The sequence below is a fragment of the Melanostigma gelatinosum genome, assembly GCF_949748355.1.
Source record: "Melanostigma gelatinosum genome assembly, chromosome: 15".
NCBI classification, from domain to species: Eukaryota; Metazoa; Chordata; class Actinopteri; order Perciformes; family Zoarcidae; genus Melanostigma; species Melanostigma gelatinosum.
This window is the reverse complement of record NC_136648.1, coordinates 7,474,103-7,490,887: the sequence shown is the minus strand read 5'-3', so window position 1 is coordinate 7,490,887 and position 16,785 is coordinate 7,474,103. Positions and strand designations below refer to the sequence as shown.

The window sequence follows — 16,785 nt, the reverse complement described above, 5'->3', positions numbered from 1 at the left end:
TAAATGCAGCAACTGTTCAACCATTCCACAATCAAAGCGGATCTTTCGTCAACAACACAATGTGCCACTCCTCCTCAAAACATGCTCTGCCTTCTGAAAATCCTCAGCTTAGCCACGAATGTGAAGTAGATAAAAGTCAGGCTCACCAGCACATTCTTCAAAGGGTACAACACAGGAGTCACATCACCGAACACAACAATCAGAGACACTCGCACGATGAAGAAAGGAAGGTCCTGCAGAGCAACTCCAGCAGAAGACAATAACGGGTTGTTGGGAGTGATGACCATGCGGAGCGTAGACGTGAAGGCGAGGATGTAGACGGGGAACACCCAGGCTGAGTAGAAGATCGACGGCTCTCCTGCCACTCTCACCATCTCCGCAGTGTCGAGCCAGAACAGGAAGCTCTCCACAAACACCTGTGACCTCCCGTCGCTCCTCCACAGGAAGCCCAGAGGACCGGAGTAGGATCGCCGGCGCGAGGAGGAGTACAGGTAGGCAGCGTTGGGCACTCGTGAGCCGAGTGTCGAGCGGCCGGGTGAACCGGCGAGGTCCTGCCATCGGCCTGAGGTGCCGCCATTGCTGGCCTCTGGGCGGCCTCGGGTCGAACCGTTCTGGCCTTCGTCAGCATGCAGCTGGCCCGTCACAGTGGTCACCTGCTCCAGTTGGGTGAGGACGGGGCCCGGCGTGTCAAAGTCAGAATCCATGCTGTCTGCTGAAAATGACAAGAGCACACACACACACAACATCAGCTGTTATACTACATACTGCATATAATGGCAGTTAATGTCACGCTCCAGCCGATGGCAAGATCATTGGTTGCTGTCTTCTTTTGTTTTTTTCGTCATACGTTTATTATTTAGTCGACCCTCCTTGATATAAATAGGGTGGATGAAATAATAGTGCACAGTGCTGTTTAACAACACCATCAACTAAATGTCCGTTGAGTGAACAGCTTTAACAGAAGCTGAACACTAGTTTTGTTTTCTGAATTCCGTTTTTAGAAGGTACAGCATGATTACTTTGCTGAGCCAGCTTTATCATCCTTTACTTGACAAAGTTGTTAAGTTTGAGGCGAGAATTTAGTTTTCCAATATGTGATGAGTTTTTCCAAATTGCGCCTATTTGGAGTAGCTAGCTGCAGGGTGGACCTTTATTTACCTCGTCTGGCAGATCGGCTCAGTCGACACACAGCCAGCACCTCCTCACAGCTCCAAGAACGTTGGGTAAATTTCCAAAGAGGCGTTATTTGAATAAACTGATCCCATATTGGGAATCTAAATGGTTACTTCCTCTCCTGAAAACCTATTACAAATGAATAACAGCTTTTTGAAAAGCTTAAAAACTTATTTTGGGTGAGTAAAGGTTGATAAAACTTGTTACGTTAAGCAAAGAAATCCAAAAACGAAAGTGAGCACACGAAATGACACAATGTAGAACAATAGTAAAAGTAGCAGGTTTTGGACAAATTGATAATCAACAGTTGAAAGGTTTAGTGTTTTGGGGTTTTTTTGGGGCTGATTTACAAAGTGGCTGTTTTGTAACGGTGCTGTCGGATTGTATTGGAGAGGCACATCCTGGCTGTCAGGGCCAGATTGGACTAGGACCTGCTAACGGGCCCCAGAGAACAGAAGTGAGCTGTGGGCCGCCCCACACAATCTTATCCCCAAATTCTATTTGCCCAAAGTCCCAGAAACCAACCAGTGAGTCTACACGAGAAAAACACCGTGCCCCAATGTGCTGCATGTTAATTAATGCGTGACAATTTGATTAAACACAAATTTGTTTCAGGATATGCACCATGCACACATAATATGAACTTCAATATTCAAGGTGTTGCAGGTAAATTAGATTTTGATATTAAAACAGGGCCTCAAGCTGCCGTACCAAAACCTATCGGACACACATCCTGGGGACCCCTGAGGGTCTGAGGGTCTGATGCAGACTTACTGAGTCGTGAATAATAAGAAAAGCTGCTCAGTTCAGCTCACGTGTACTTGTACATGAAGTGTACACCTTTAATGATTCACACCTTTTCCACTGCAGACAGTTTGACTTCACAGTTGTTGCTGCTGTAATAGCATTAAAAGATACTAAAGATGGCTCTGTTCTACTCAAGTGACTCAGTAAATCCTGACCATGTGACAGTGAACCAGCATGCACAATACCCGGACCCTGAAACTGAAGCCGCTAAATGGAACCCTTAGCCTTTGATCCATGTGTTCTTACATATAAAACAATCTAAAACATAAAACAGTGACAATGCAGGGCATACACACTTTACATTCTTCTTTATAACAACAAAAACTTCAAGACTTACATTGTCCGATGAGCCTGCAGGGGCGAATTCTCTCTGTGATATCCACACAGATGAGGGAGACAAGCACCAAGGAAACGGGCAACTCGGCGAAATGGTCGAGCCGGAGTCCTCTGTCCACCTGCACCTGCAGCACAACCGATACCAGCGTCAATAAATGGGAATTAAACCGAAAGAACCAATCTGCAACTCAGAAATCACGAGGGATGAAGCAGGAAGGAAACTGAATGGAAGCTCTTTATTATGGTATTTGGCTGGACTGAGAACAAGGAGCCACGTTTTATGAAGCCATCCGGTTTTATCGCCTCATCATTGTGGCCTTAAGATGCTGCTGAATGAGCTTAAAACATGATTAAGAAATAGTAGACGTAAGAATATGTCTGACGAGTCTTTGTGTGGCCAGATATTTATGTCCTTGCTTGTGGAGTAATAACAGACACTTTCTCACATATCTGTTTGTTGTTTTGTTGAGTGGTATTAAAGTTTGGGTTAATGACCAACCACTTATGTTCCTTATGGGTTACTGAATACCTCAGACACAGAGTACAGTCATGAGACAGTGGACACGTTTCGACGCTCTTTTTCTCATAATTGCGATGGTGCCAAAGCAAATGTGCAGGTGCTTCTCTGCGACGACAACGATCAGTCTTTTCACTGTTGATTGTTGTTAAATGTCATGTCAAATTCCTCATATGTTCAACATACCATGGCAATAAACGGTTCTGATTCTGATATTAAGTCAAAATATTGAGAAAGTTCTCTCATTATTTTGATCTTTTTATTACATTTTTATTCTTTGGATTTGGGGTATCTACAGAGCAAGCAGCCGTGGCTCTTCAAGATCTCGGCAGCGGCCAGATCGGCTCTTCGAGTCTGACCACGTCGGCTTTGAATAAAAGGCCACGACGGCAATTATATGGGCCCATGTTGGTGTATACTGCAATCTAAATCTAAAAAAATCTTAAATCTAGAAAATGAAATGCGTTACCTTGGAGCTGGCTATTAAAATAGCAAAACACGGTAATGTACACAGGATGAGATACGCCAGCGCTGTTGGTCTCCTGAAAAACAAATGAATACAACTGTTAGATACTCGAGTATTCACATTTTATGCTACTAAATAATTGTAATACACTACGTTTCAGAAGCAAACATTGCACTTTTCACCCATGACATGTATCTGGTTACTTTGTGGATTAAAAGGAAACCTTTAGCTGACGAAAGGCAAAGACACAATAACGGGATGATGTAAAAAGGCTGGTGCAACTCACTCAGTGGTGTCAGTTCCAACATAAAGCAATATCTAGATAAGAGTTGGCTCACATTAGCCACCATGAGCTACTGGTCATACCAGACCAAGTCATACCTGCAGCATTAAAACCCCCCGAGTGCATTGAACGGAGCGAGGCTGCGCTTTATTTCTTATGAATTCAGAAGATTGTGCCGAATAAATATGAAATAAGGTGAAGGATTAAAGATGAAACAACAAAACAGAAGTTAAGATTACCTTCACATCAACCACCATCTTAACTCTATTGCCCGTTTTGCATTATTATGGGCACTTATTCTGATATTTCTCTGATAATACTTCTGAAAGCAGGACTTCGTTGTATCATGTTCTATGTTGTAGTATTGCTAATTTTACTTTGCTCGCTTCAGTTTCTTTCAAGTCTTTTTCTCTTTGCCAAGTCAGTTGTAAAATGACCAAAAACACCAAATCTGCCGTGTGTTCTAACCACTTTGACTTGTTAGTTTCATTTGTTTACGGTTACATCCTTTATCTACATGTAGATACTTCATCACTGGCATTGGTTACAGCTCTACTCACCACTGTGTGATCTCTGAGATAAACCTCCGCCGCTTCAGGATCAGGTACTTCAGAGGAACCCACACCAGCAGGGCCACAGAGGTCACATAGGCGATGGACGCCGCCACCACCAGCCAATAGGTCGTTACATCCCGTCCTCTCACGTCACATATGAGGCCGGCGAACCTCTCCATAAGCACAAAGATGGGGACAATGAGGGCCGCAAACTGCAGCACCTCATACAGGATGAGCTTGACCGTCTTCCCCGACGGCATGGTCCCTGAACACCAGCTGCTGGTCTGAAGTCGGAGCGCAAGACTTTGACAATCATCTCCCACGAAACGAGCCAGAGGAGCCGTTGGACTCTGCACACTGACATTGCTTACACTGCACTCACTGGAGGCTGTATTCTTTTATTGCTGAGGTAATGAGGTGGTCATGCGCGCCTTTTTATGGGCTCACAAAGAAGAGCGCTCCCATCCCATAATAAATTAAGGAGAAAAATCACACTCAGCCGACCGCGGAACTGTACAGAAGTTCAACAATACACACTTTCTGTAGGACTGCAACTTAATAAAACAAATGTCTCCATCTAGTGGCAAGGCAGAGGACACGTTTTTGTTTTTTTAAAGCTCCTGAAAACTTTGTATTTCTTTACACCTTTCTAAAACAGTTTCAACAAAACGGAGCATTATAACCTTCACAAATATAGAGTATAATGCAGGACTGTGTTAGACTGCATTAGTTTCAGATACATGTAGCTAATATTGCAACTGAGTGTTTCAGTACTGTTGTACATGCTGGATCAGACTTTGGTGCAGCAAAGTTCAGATTACTACTCACTAGTACTTTCTCCCCAAAATAAGTTACCTGCATTCCGGTGCTGGTGTGAGTGTGCAGTGGTCGGCTTCGTCTTCTGACGTGTTTTTCGGACTTCATCTCTACTATCGTCCCGTAAACAAAATAATCGTCAGCCTCAACATCTCACAAAAAGCAGAACGATCAAATAGGAGACTACCACTTACTTCCATAACACCCAGTGGGACAGACAGGATGGGATGGCAACAGAAACATGTTGGTCAACTTAACAACACTTTCCTCGGTAGATGTGATCTGTCCATATGGTTTGAAGCCAACCAGCTGCATCAGGTCCAGTGCATACACAACAGGCACATGGCACCAATTGGTGTGGGTGATAGTGACATGTATGTATAGATCATTTGTCTGATTACTGTAGTGTCTTAACCTGTACAGTGGTCCAGCGTCCCTCCCCACACTGAGTCCTATGAGTGTGGGCATCAATCCCTCTGCTCAGTCCCCTCTTTTATTCTTGGTGGTGGATTTGTCTGTCTTAGTTTGAGACCGCTAAAGAATTCTACATTTCATTTTAGAGTTTTTTTTTTTTTTTAATATGCTTTTCGAGGACCATTTCTCCCAATGGTGAGTAGGTGTTAAGACTTTTCACTGTTTATGGAACGCTATGAAGATTTGGACTGAAGTGAACAATGTTCATTTAAAATTGTATATTATATGAATTGCATGTAACCCATATGTAAACATGACGTCTTGATATCCTCCCTGATTTATAAGGGAATGTGTGAATGACGTGTGCAAAATGCATAAACATTTACACCAGTGAGATAAGCAGACAAAAACTAACTTGGAAATCTCTCATGTGAAATAATCAAAGCTGTTCTGACTTCAAAAGAAAAGCGTGCTCATGTCGGACCCGCTCACTCACGGGGAAAGCTGGTTGAGAAAATGTTTTCAGGGTCTCTGAAATCTCCTGAAAAAGCCTCTCCTCAGTGAAACTCTTTGCAGTTAAATATAACGAAACAAAACCACTAAATGGATCTCATGTACCTACAGAGAGCTCTAAAAACAAGGCCATTCATATTATTATGTACATTTGGCCTGGTTTTATTGTGAATACCAATTAATAAGTATGGTTAAAATAATACATACAAACAGCAGGATACAAGTTTAGACAGAACCTTTACAATAATGTTTAAAACATAAAAACAGGCAGCATCTCAATCCTGTGCAATAAAGTTACATCGGGGCTGCAGTGCAGCGCGGTGGTGCAACAAGATGTTACATGTGGATGATGTGTGACGATTAAGTGGCTCGAGGTCCAAGAATAGCTGCTACTTTTTATACATTTGATATTTTCAGCCCTCTTTGATCAAACTAATTAACACTACTTCACTCTTGCATTTAGTTGAAGGCAGCAAAACAACGATTTCTCGTCTTTGACATAAACTACCGGTATATTAATGCTAAAAATCAAGTTCTGGAAAAAAAGAGAAGAAAATGGCCTCTTGTTTGCAAAGTCCCACGTTCCAAAGCTTTCAACGGCGTTGTTTTAAATTGTTACGTGGCAAGGAGCAGCACAACTAGTATCGCAAGTATCAGAGCAATACACCAATTAGTTTTGCAACTGGAAAAATGATAGTATTTAAGACTGCTTCATAATTCCTTCATGTAGCATCATTCAATATCAAACAAAAAGATAAACAATGTTTCTAGTTTTGCAATCCAGTCAGTATTCAGAGACTCTTTCCCAAAGATATTGAACACGTAGAAGCCATAGAAGAGTATGGGAAGTTATGGTATGAGCGGTAGATTTAGACAATATTTGATATTAAAGTGACTTTGTAACTGATAGCTTATGGAAATCTAGAAAAAGAGCTGCTTATAAACACTGACTGTGCTTCCCAGAATCACAACACCTCCTTTCAGTCCTGCTTCAGGTAGAATATGTTTTAGTGTGAGACAGCTCGGAGAAAGGACAGGATTGAAATGCTTCGGGAGGTTCGATCAGTTTTTCACATTACCATTTGACCCTACAGTACAACAAGCAAGTATAAAACACTGAGAGTAATGTCCATGTCCTCATGTGAGCAATTTAAATATACAACTAAGTCGGGCAGAATATCACATATTCTGCTTTTCTCTGAATACATACATCCTGCACTGCTTCTCCATTTAAAATATCATAACAATAATCATAACATAAATTAAAATGCACGACAGAAACAAAACACTGACTAAAGCGATGCTTTTAAAGACAATGAGGCGGTTCAGAGTTCGCCCCTCAGTCGCCGAGTCTGTTAGTACAGCCCCTGAACGGAGATCGAGCAAACACTGAACCCACCAAAGGATCTAGAGCTGCTCGTTTTGAAAAGAAAAACTCTGCAATATGAAGCTTTTCCCCCGCTTTGTTCTCTTTGGCTTTTACACCTTTAGTTCAGCAGGGACATCATGACTGCAGAGGTCACCTTCGAGGCTGCGAGAAACACCCGGAGCTGTGCCGACATCCACCCATGAGGTCGCCGTGTGGCTTCACTACTCTTTCAGTACAGTATATACAGGAGTCATGTGCATGCTTAAATTCTTCTGGTTTCTTTTTTTCCCCTCCCAAAACAAACAAAGTGGCTTCAGTTCTCAGTACTTCTAAAAGTTGCCGACATATACAGAATGTAGTAATCTAAAGTTTTTAGCATCGCTAAAAGTCCTTTTTCTGAATAATAATAATAAAAAAATGAAAGTATGGTGACGCCCCTCTTCGGTGACACGATTAGCAATGCAGTTGGTTTCAGTGCGTGAGAAGGCTGCGGAGTATAAGTGTGTGAGTGAAGGTAAAGTATTAAACACTGGTGAGGATGTGTGTCCGCGACTGCACCTGTAGTGTGTTTGTGTGTCGCTCCAGTGTGCATGTTGAGGGGTGGTGAGAAGGAATGTGTTTCACACTTGATCAAATAGTGTACACACACACACACACACACACACACACACACACACACACACACACACACACACACACACACACACACACACACACACACACACACACACACACACACACACACACACACACGTTTGTTTTATTTTACAGGTCCGTAGTTTTTTTAGTCATTTCCTAGTTGGTTTTATAGGAAAGAACTATAAAATGTGATACTAATTGGAGGTGAACTACTGTAGATTAACAGTTTAAGTCACTTCCAATAACTTATTTCTAATAGATAGTATAACCTAAAAAGTCTCAAGTCAGCACACAGTAGGTCAGCTCAGCATTCAAAAATATATATGTAGTATGAAGAATAAAGTTTCAAATAATAAATGAATATTCACTTCTAACTGAAAGAACTGTCTCTTTTCCTCTATAATTGGTACCAAATGATTTAGCTAGGACTCATAAAATAAAACATAAACCTAATTTCTCAATAGTCCTATGATAACCGAAGAAGCAATAAATGTCAGGTCCCGTGCATAAAACTGGACAAAGCATATATTGCTATTAGACTTAGAAGTGATCAGGCTTGAATAATGAACAAAACTTAACTGAAGCAATTGAAGATAAAAGTGAACTGAAAGCTCCTCCGTGTCTTCACTGTGTTTCTGTTTCCTTGGTGTTTCGTCAAATCAAAGCCTCGTGATCACCTCTAAACCTGGAGTGAGAAGTGCAACTGTGTATTTATCGGACCGATAAAACAACACAAAGCGTATGTCAAGTTGAGTCTACTCTATCCGAATGTTTTCACCCACCTGGTGTTCCACACAAATCAAAACGCATAATAAAAGAAATGATCTACCACCACTGTTTGATCAGGTCTGGTGCATGTGTGAGGAGAACAGTGAGCCCCTATAGCAGGGCTTTCTCTGAGTAGGGGGCCTGCGAGGGGTCTGATGAAGGTGCTATGCTCGGGCCAGAGGGGGCGCTGTAGTTTGGCGTCTGCGTCAGGCCCGGCCCGATGGCTGGGTTCTGGTAGGACTGTAAGTCTGCTGGGGCCATGCCGCCTGGAGCTGCGGTGTAGACTGGAGGCTGGCCCATGTACATATGAACGTCACTACGAAAAAGAATGAAGCAACATTAATAACACCACAAACAGCAAGGTGGAATCATTAAATAGCAGGGGAAAGGTAGAACTCATACTTTGGCTCTTGCTGTTTTTAATGCACTCTGGCACATAATTCACATTAAAAAGGACAATATCCACCAACCAGTCATGTTACAGTTTACTGTACATCCATGGGTGTCCAAAATGTCACGCCTTCATCGTTCTAACTTGTTAGACGCTTGTGTGAAATGATCATATTTAGTATATCAATTCTTGGATTTTGGACAAAAATGTATTTTTGTGAGATCACAGTGACCTTTGACCACCAAATTAAAGTCAGTTCAACATTGACGAGTGGACGTTTGTGCCAAATTTCAATGAATTAGGAAGGAAAGGCCGTCTCTTACATACACCTGGTTCTAATACTTGAGAATTCACAGTAAAAATAAACAATCCACTCTAGATGGGAGGTATCATGTTGCTGTTTTAAATTGGCCTTTTTCTTCCTTGATAAATGGTACATTAAAAGAGAGAGAAAGCAAATAATGGAAACGATTAATACTATTACACTCTTTACTTTGGAGAAATGGGGATGACGTGCAGCAAAGTTTGTTATTTGCGACTAACTTGCAATGTGCGTAGTGAACCAGCAGAAGAAGCCACTGGGGTTTGTGGAACTGACCTGGGAGCTGGCTGACCAGGTATGGGGGTTCCAGCTGGAAGCTGCTCCATGGGGACGGTGTAACCCTGCACCGCGGCATACGGACCTGATGCAGGCTGACCAGGGTAGACCTGAGGTCACAATCATGAACAGTGAGTGTGACAGACGGAGGAACGTCTACGATGGAAAAGTCTTGCTCGCGCTCAAAACCCCATTGGGATGGTAGACAGTTTAGACTTTTATGCCTTTAAATATTTCCGATGTGTAAGTGACTGTACCTGTTGTGCTGCGTTGGCAGGTTGCTGCATGTAGTACTGTTGGCTCTGTAGCTTGGCGTACATGGCGTAAACTGGATCGTCATTCATTATCTTGGCATACAAAGACAGAGCTTCCATCACCTTGACATTCAGCTCCGACAGCTCCGAGTGCTTCCTGATGATACAAACCAGAAGATTACATTTAGATTTTCTTAACTTTATATTTGCAGATAGCTTGAATTATGTAGGTTTAAAATACTTAAAACATTCTGCGGGCAAAACTTGTCACGTCAGCACAATGTACCTGTCTATATCCTCCAACTTCTGGTCAATGAGGGGCCCCATTTGATTGCAGGCACCTGATGTGAATACAACAAATAATTATCGATTATATCTGTAGTCAACAATAATAATCCACTTTTTCAAAATGAAATATCGGATTAGCGTCTACATACTGACATTAACTTTTATCTCACTTACAGTCACTTCATACAGCATCAACCCGGAGTTCTGTTTACCTTCCAACTGTAGCAACTCAACGCTGTCCGACTGGTTGTCTGTGGGATCTGCACTCTGGATCATCTGCAGCAGCTGGTCCATTTTGTCCTGAAGGATTTCAATAATCATGTGATGACACTTTCCAGATACTTGTGATCTTCTAGATACATACATCGAGATCTCAACGAGGCAGAAAAAGCATCGTGAACACGAGGGAACTTACTTCATCTATATGTACAGGCTCTTGTTCGGGCTCTATGGTCTCCACCTGGATGTCCTCACTGAACTGTACCGTCTTCTTCTCAGTCTTCACTGTAGATTTCCAAGTAACAGCGAATGCGACAGCAGCAAAACAACGTAACAGTATAAATCAGTTACACAGATTTAGGAGGTCAGGGTGTGCTGACGGTCAGATACTGGCGCAAAAGACAGGTTCAAAAGTTACAATCTGATACGAGCTATTGACTAAATGTTTTGACGTTCATATTTGGAACACACAACCCAATAACGCTCATGAGATGTCCTCATCACGTTTGATTATTGGAGGTGTTTTTACAGTAATGGAGGAAGGAAAGCAAAGGTAGCAGAACGCACACGTGCAGGATGAGTGTTTTGAGGGATGACGCACCTGCAGAAGCATCATGCCAAATATGATGAATAAGCAACGAGCGATAAAATGAAAAATGTGTCGAAGCAATAAACATTTAGAGGACCTTCTGTGGGGTTTTGAAAATTCATATGTTAACACAAAATAATAACACGACAGACCTACATTTAAACTGTTGACACTTGTGTGTACCACCAAGTACGTGAATTCCTTTCAAAACATTTAAAAACAGCGATGAGTTTTAGAACTAAAATAAGGAGCTCAATTGTCCTGTGGAACATCCATCTGACAGGACACTACATTAACAACGGTTTAAATAAATAAACTATATATCCTCTGAAGTTAAGCTTACAGTGTATGAATAGTTGTGTGGCCACACACACACACACAAATACACACACAATAGAATCCATTCAGGCAGCAGTGAAGGAGATGTTACATGCATGGTGTATTAAAAAGAGCATGAGGAACACTATGAGACTTAGATGTAGCATATGAATGTCTTACAAAAGAAAAAAAGATTCTGTATAAATACAGCAGACACTGAAAATTGTTAAAAGCAGTATAAGAAATGGAAATAGTTGTTTAAAGAAGAGCAAATGTGTCCAAAATGCTATCGGAGAATTTCTCCTACGCCTTCCCAGAAGTATGGGCATTGTTGCAGTTCACTGCATATGATAAGCCGCTGATTACTTTCTGTTGTTCTGTCTTCTTGTTCTTTGCATTGTTTGACCAGCTGTGTGCAAATGATGAAGCATTTCCCACTCTAGGATCAATAAAGCAATATTGCTAATGGACTGAATGGCCTATCGAAGAACTAAAGATGAAATGTACTCACTCATCTCAGGCTCTGCAGTGAGGTCAGCTGTGGCAAAGTTAGAGGGGAACAACCCCACCCCCTGGTATGTTTCCCCTTTCCACCAGTTGGGGTCACTGAAATATGAAAATTAAATTAAAAAGTAAGCCCACAGAAATGATCAAACAACAGATTTAAACGGTTGTCTTCTCAGTGCTGCATTAAGATCTCATTGGCTTAGTTTGCGGCTTCAAGATTCTTTTAAACATCAGGATATTTTCACAGGGCTCAGAATATCACCTCGAGCTCAATCCGCTCAAGTCATGTGACAAATCCTTGCGTGCCGCTTTTTCTCTACTTACAATTTGTGTGTATAAAAATTCACCTGTCGTCCAGGATGGTGATGATTTCCCCCGACTTGAAGGTGAGCTCGTTGTCCTCAGCGGCCTCAAAGTCGTAGATGGCCCGGACTTTCCTGCCGTCGGACTTGTGCGAGGAGAGCAGGCCGGAGGTGTTTGGGTAAAGGCCCGACAGGGAGGTCTGCGGCTGCTGACGTTGCTCCTTCAGAGACAGCTCGATAGCTGCACACAAAAGGGACGCACACATTTCTCCATTGACGTCCGAGCATTGAAGAACTGCTGTAAACTGAGTAACACGTGCACAAAAAATGAAAATACTTGCTCTTTGATTTTTATGTCATATGGTGCATTCTCATCAATAAAGTATATATATATATATATATATATATATATATAAAAAAGAAGCATTTCAGTGTCCTCACCTTTGGCCAAATCGTCTTCTTCTTTCTTGTTTGTCGAGGTGGAGGGATCCTTTGCCACTAAAGCAGGGCTTGCTTTTGCTTGCTCTGCAGCCTGTGAAAAGAAAAACGATAATCACATGCACAACTAGAAGAATAAAAAGATAAGTGTGGGTCTCAATGTTTAAGCAAAACAACCCAAAATTATCCAATTATATAAATTCATTCTTTTGTTCGATCCTTTTCTGGCATTTTGCCTGTATTAGGCAATGAAATATGGGAAGCAAGAGAGGAGTACGACATGCAACACAAAGACGGAATTGAAATGAGGGTGTCGCAGTTGTATGGTCTGGATCTGACTCACCACTAGTCCACCATAAATAAAGCAATCTAAAAATGTACCTTTCACATAGAGTATGCTAAAATTCCACTCGACACACCCACCTGGGACCCAACAGCTGGGAAAGTAACACCCTGCTCGCGTAGATTCTTGATCATTGCTGAGATCAGACTGAGTTGGGGATCGTTGCGGAAGTCCTCTGCCCACTCCACCATCAGGGCTTTCAGCTTCTCACACACTTTGGGGTGGCCCTGGGGCGAAATCATACAAAGGCACATCATAAGAACAAGGGACATGGATGCAGCATGATCTAATTTCAAGTAATCAAAACATAATTAATGTGGACAACACACTGAAATCAAAAGTTACATCACAAACCTTGTTTAGGACGTTACTGACTTCACTGGCAAACTCTCTGGAGCACACCTCCAAGTGGAATATCTTCCCACAGTTTGAGACACAAGCACCAAGGAGCTGTGAGGACATTGGTGCAAACAGTTCATCAGACTCATTATTCAATCAAAGGCAACATTAGACAAACATGTAGCACTTATTAGGATATAACTTATCACAGATGAAAGGCGGTTACTCCACCAGCTCACATCTCAGTGAAACATTAATTATAGATCAGAAGAAGACGACATGATGCCCCCAAGAACCAAACTATGACTGTACACTTATACCAAACATTGGTTGTTAACAATCTGCTTACAGTCAATGCCTGCATGGCCACGTGAGGATCCTTATGGTTCACTCTTCTCATTATAGAGCGGAGACATTCTTTTGGCCTGCAACACAAGTGTAGAAATCAAAAGGTTGTGGAGATTAACTGCTTGGTAAGGACCAAAAAAACAATCCAGCTATGTTGACTCGATACGTCACTATATATGTTTTTTATGGACATGAAGGTATCAATAGTTATCTTCAATTTCTCCATGTGCACCTGGACCCTGAGCTCTATCTCCAACCCTGTGTTTTTTACGACTGAAAAACCTTAAAGGAAACTTCATGCAGTGTCTGATAAATGTGTTTGTGTGTGTCAGGTTTATATAGAAGACCGTTAACTTACCCAGTGCGTGACTGCCCTATCTTATCACAAATATCCAGAATGAGGCCCCAGTCCTCTGCTGTGTTCATCTCACTGGTTGCCTTCTCTGCAGGAAAGAAGCAAAACAACCAACATAAGCGGAAAAATTAAAGATTGCAAAAGCACTTTTTATGATTTATTCTATTTAGAGGCAGAGAGGAGAGGTGACGATCCTCCCAGGATCCGAAATAATAAAGCTTTTTGAAACAAAAATTGTAGTTGCAAGCTGTGTGTGTGTGTGTGTGTGTGAGTGAGAGAGAGAGAGAGAGATCCTTTCCTTTTGTGTTAATCATACAAATGATCATAAACAGACAAAATAACAGACGGCCCTAACAATACAACAGCTCTGCAGTAAATACCAATCTGAAGCTCATGTTTAGTTTTTGTGATGAAACGACCGGCCGTATCAATTTCAGTTTATTTGAGATTGTAGCTTGTGCTTTTAGGAATATACTGTATGCCAGTCAGTGGTGGTGAGCGTTCCTCTTCTCCACTGCACTCCTCCGGTCTTTGGCATAAGTCGTCATCATTTTTTCAGACTTCTACTCATGCCAAATTACACAATTGTGTTCTTGACTTATCTTGCAAGTTACCTCATGTTTCCATAGAAATTCAGGAATAAAAAGTGGTGAAAGTAAGACCTCATATAAATTTGACACATATCGTTATCAAGCCATACGTCCTATTTGTCCGGCTGCTTTTTAATCATGAAGTACATTTATGCTAAACGCTGAAAAAATGCATGTGGCAAACAGAAAACGTGGTCACAAGCAGGGGTTGGCGAGATGATATTATATACCATGTGAAGATAGTCAGTTGCTATACCATTTATACTGTTGTTGCTATTCCATTGGATATTTATACAAGTCTAACATCAATGTGATGAAGTCAATTGATTTGTAAGGTATTTAATTGGCTGAATAATAATAATAATAATAATAATAATAATAATAATAATAATAATAATAATAATAATAATAGTGTTGCCAGTCAAGCTGAAATAACACCAGAGAGTCCAAACACACCCATCACAAGCTTTACTAAATTAGCATGTACTGCTAGTTTTGAGGGCCATAGTTTAGTACATAGACGGTCTCCTGTTTTATATGGCACTGCATAATTAGTTGGGCGTGTGTGTACTTCTTCCACCCTTGCACACTGTAACGTGCCGTGCTCATGACGTGTTGGAGAGACGAAGAGATGTTAGAGTCATCATATTGGGTCGCTAACATACGATGGGATACAGTGAGATGATGAGGAGGCAGATGGCTAGCTAGACAACATCTCTGTCCCATGTATATTAACAATTAACCTGACCAAAGAAAATATCATGTTTACAAATAATATAACTTGAAACAAACAAACACATATTGCAAGTAAAATTAACTCTTCAAATAAACGATGTGAACGTTACCAAAATGTAAGTTGCTGCAAGCTAACAGCTAAATCTCCACATATAATAAGGGTGCAAGCTAGCCTTAACTGGGCTCATTTGGCTAACAGAGCGAATCACAACAAACTAAACAGACATTAATAAACGTGGACTACAGCATGTCAGTGAATGTAGATTGTAATATGTAACGTTACTACGAGACAGCAGTATAGCATTAGTACCAAAGCTCTTGAGGGTATTATTTAAAGTACATGCAGCTGATGAACACATACAAAGATGTATTATCGAAGCTAACGTTACTTCAGCTAGCCTGCTACAAATAGCCTCCAGTTGTGATTACTCACCAACATCTTGGTCAAATGGGTTTGTCGCGAAGAGAGGCATTGCTGGTGTGTTGACAACAGCTTTCGCCTTCCTCCTGTTATTCGCGTTCCCCTTTTATGTTATTTCATACAATAAACACGCATAGTAACGACAACTTCATGAATGTCAAATGCTGCTGTCTGGTTCTATTCTACACAGTCACTCCTTCGCCAGACGGCAACAAGCGAGGCATTCTGGGTAATTGAAGCCGAAAAGTCGCGTGTTAAATTGACTTCTTTCGCCAACTGTAATTCATAAAAACACTCACACAGCTGTTCACGTGTCTGAACTGACTGCACATTAGCGGGAATCAACCATAAGCTGCAAATTGCTCTAAAAAAACAAACATGTCATCGTCAGGTGATGGTGGTCATGTGACGGTAGCTCATCGCGTTGACCCTGCGCTGACCACGAGATCTTCTTAACCAAATGTACTCTTCAAGTCAGTTTAATCTTTTCCTCAACAGTTACGTTACAACTAATATATGTGTGTGAGTATATGCATTCCGCCTGGAATTCATTTAAAAATAATTAGTTATCAGTCAATGGTTAATTAAATACCCATAGCATTATAATAATTAACAGGGTTAACGAGTCACTGATTTAAAGAAAATAAAGAAAAATATTACAGAGCAGTTCCACTTTGAAATGCTCACACAGAATGTATTGTACTGTACATTTATTTTGGGTTTGTTCTAAAATATAAATACCGTAAATACTGTATAGATATCTAAACATGGATACACTGTACATAACCCCGAACCCTTTAATGTTTATTTCTATCTGTATGTTGTTGGGAATTTTTGCTCATATATTTATTTATACACATATATTATTTAACATATAAATACATATATGCATATGCAATTACTATTTGATCAAGTGTAAAACACACACTCCTTCTCACCATCCCTGTGTTTGTGTGTTTGTAATTAAGCACATTTACTTTACTTTACTTGAATTTACAATTCAGAAGAACAACAACTAAATTATTCTATGTATTTGAGGTAAACTCTCTTGATCCCAGAAGGAAATTGACAAACTACCCACAATATAAAGTAGAC

At 41.1% G+C, this 16,785-nt stretch overlaps 2 protein-coding genes across 2 annotated transcripts; both read right to left on the bottom strand.

Moving 5' to 3' along the window:
* Positions 1-74: 74 nt before the first annotated feature.
* On the bottom strand, positions 75-4,396 carry tmem236 (transmembrane protein 236; the record flags this gene model as incomplete). Its single annotated transcript, XM_079285442.1, has 4 exons — positions 75-712; positions 2,318-2,441; positions 3,303-3,375; positions 4,143-4,396. The coding sequence occupies 4 exons, from the start codon at positions 4,394-4,396 to the stop codon at positions 75-77; spliced, it is 1,089 nt and encodes a 362-aa protein (XP_079141568.1).
* Positions 4,397-7,930: 3,534 nt separating this feature from the next.
* On the bottom strand, positions 7,931-15,812 carry stam (signal transducing adaptor molecule (SH3 domain and ITAM motif) 1). The gene is made up of 14 exons (XM_079285426.1): positions 15,703-15,812; positions 13,948-14,032; positions 13,591-13,666; positions 13,257-13,352; positions 12,983-13,129; positions 12,563-12,653; positions 12,167-12,362; positions 11,824-11,918; positions 10,602-10,690; positions 10,399-10,486; positions 10,185-10,239; positions 9,902-10,055; positions 9,645-9,754; positions 7,931-8,971 (listed from the first exon to the last, which is right to left on the bottom strand). The coding sequence occupies exons 1-14, from the start codon at positions 15,740-15,742 to the stop codon at positions 8,767-8,769; spliced, it is 1,527 nt and encodes a 508-aa protein (XP_079141552.1). The 5' UTR covers positions 15,743-15,812; the 3' UTR covers positions 7,931-8,766.
* Between the last annotated feature and the right edge of the window lie 973 nt (positions 15,813-16,785).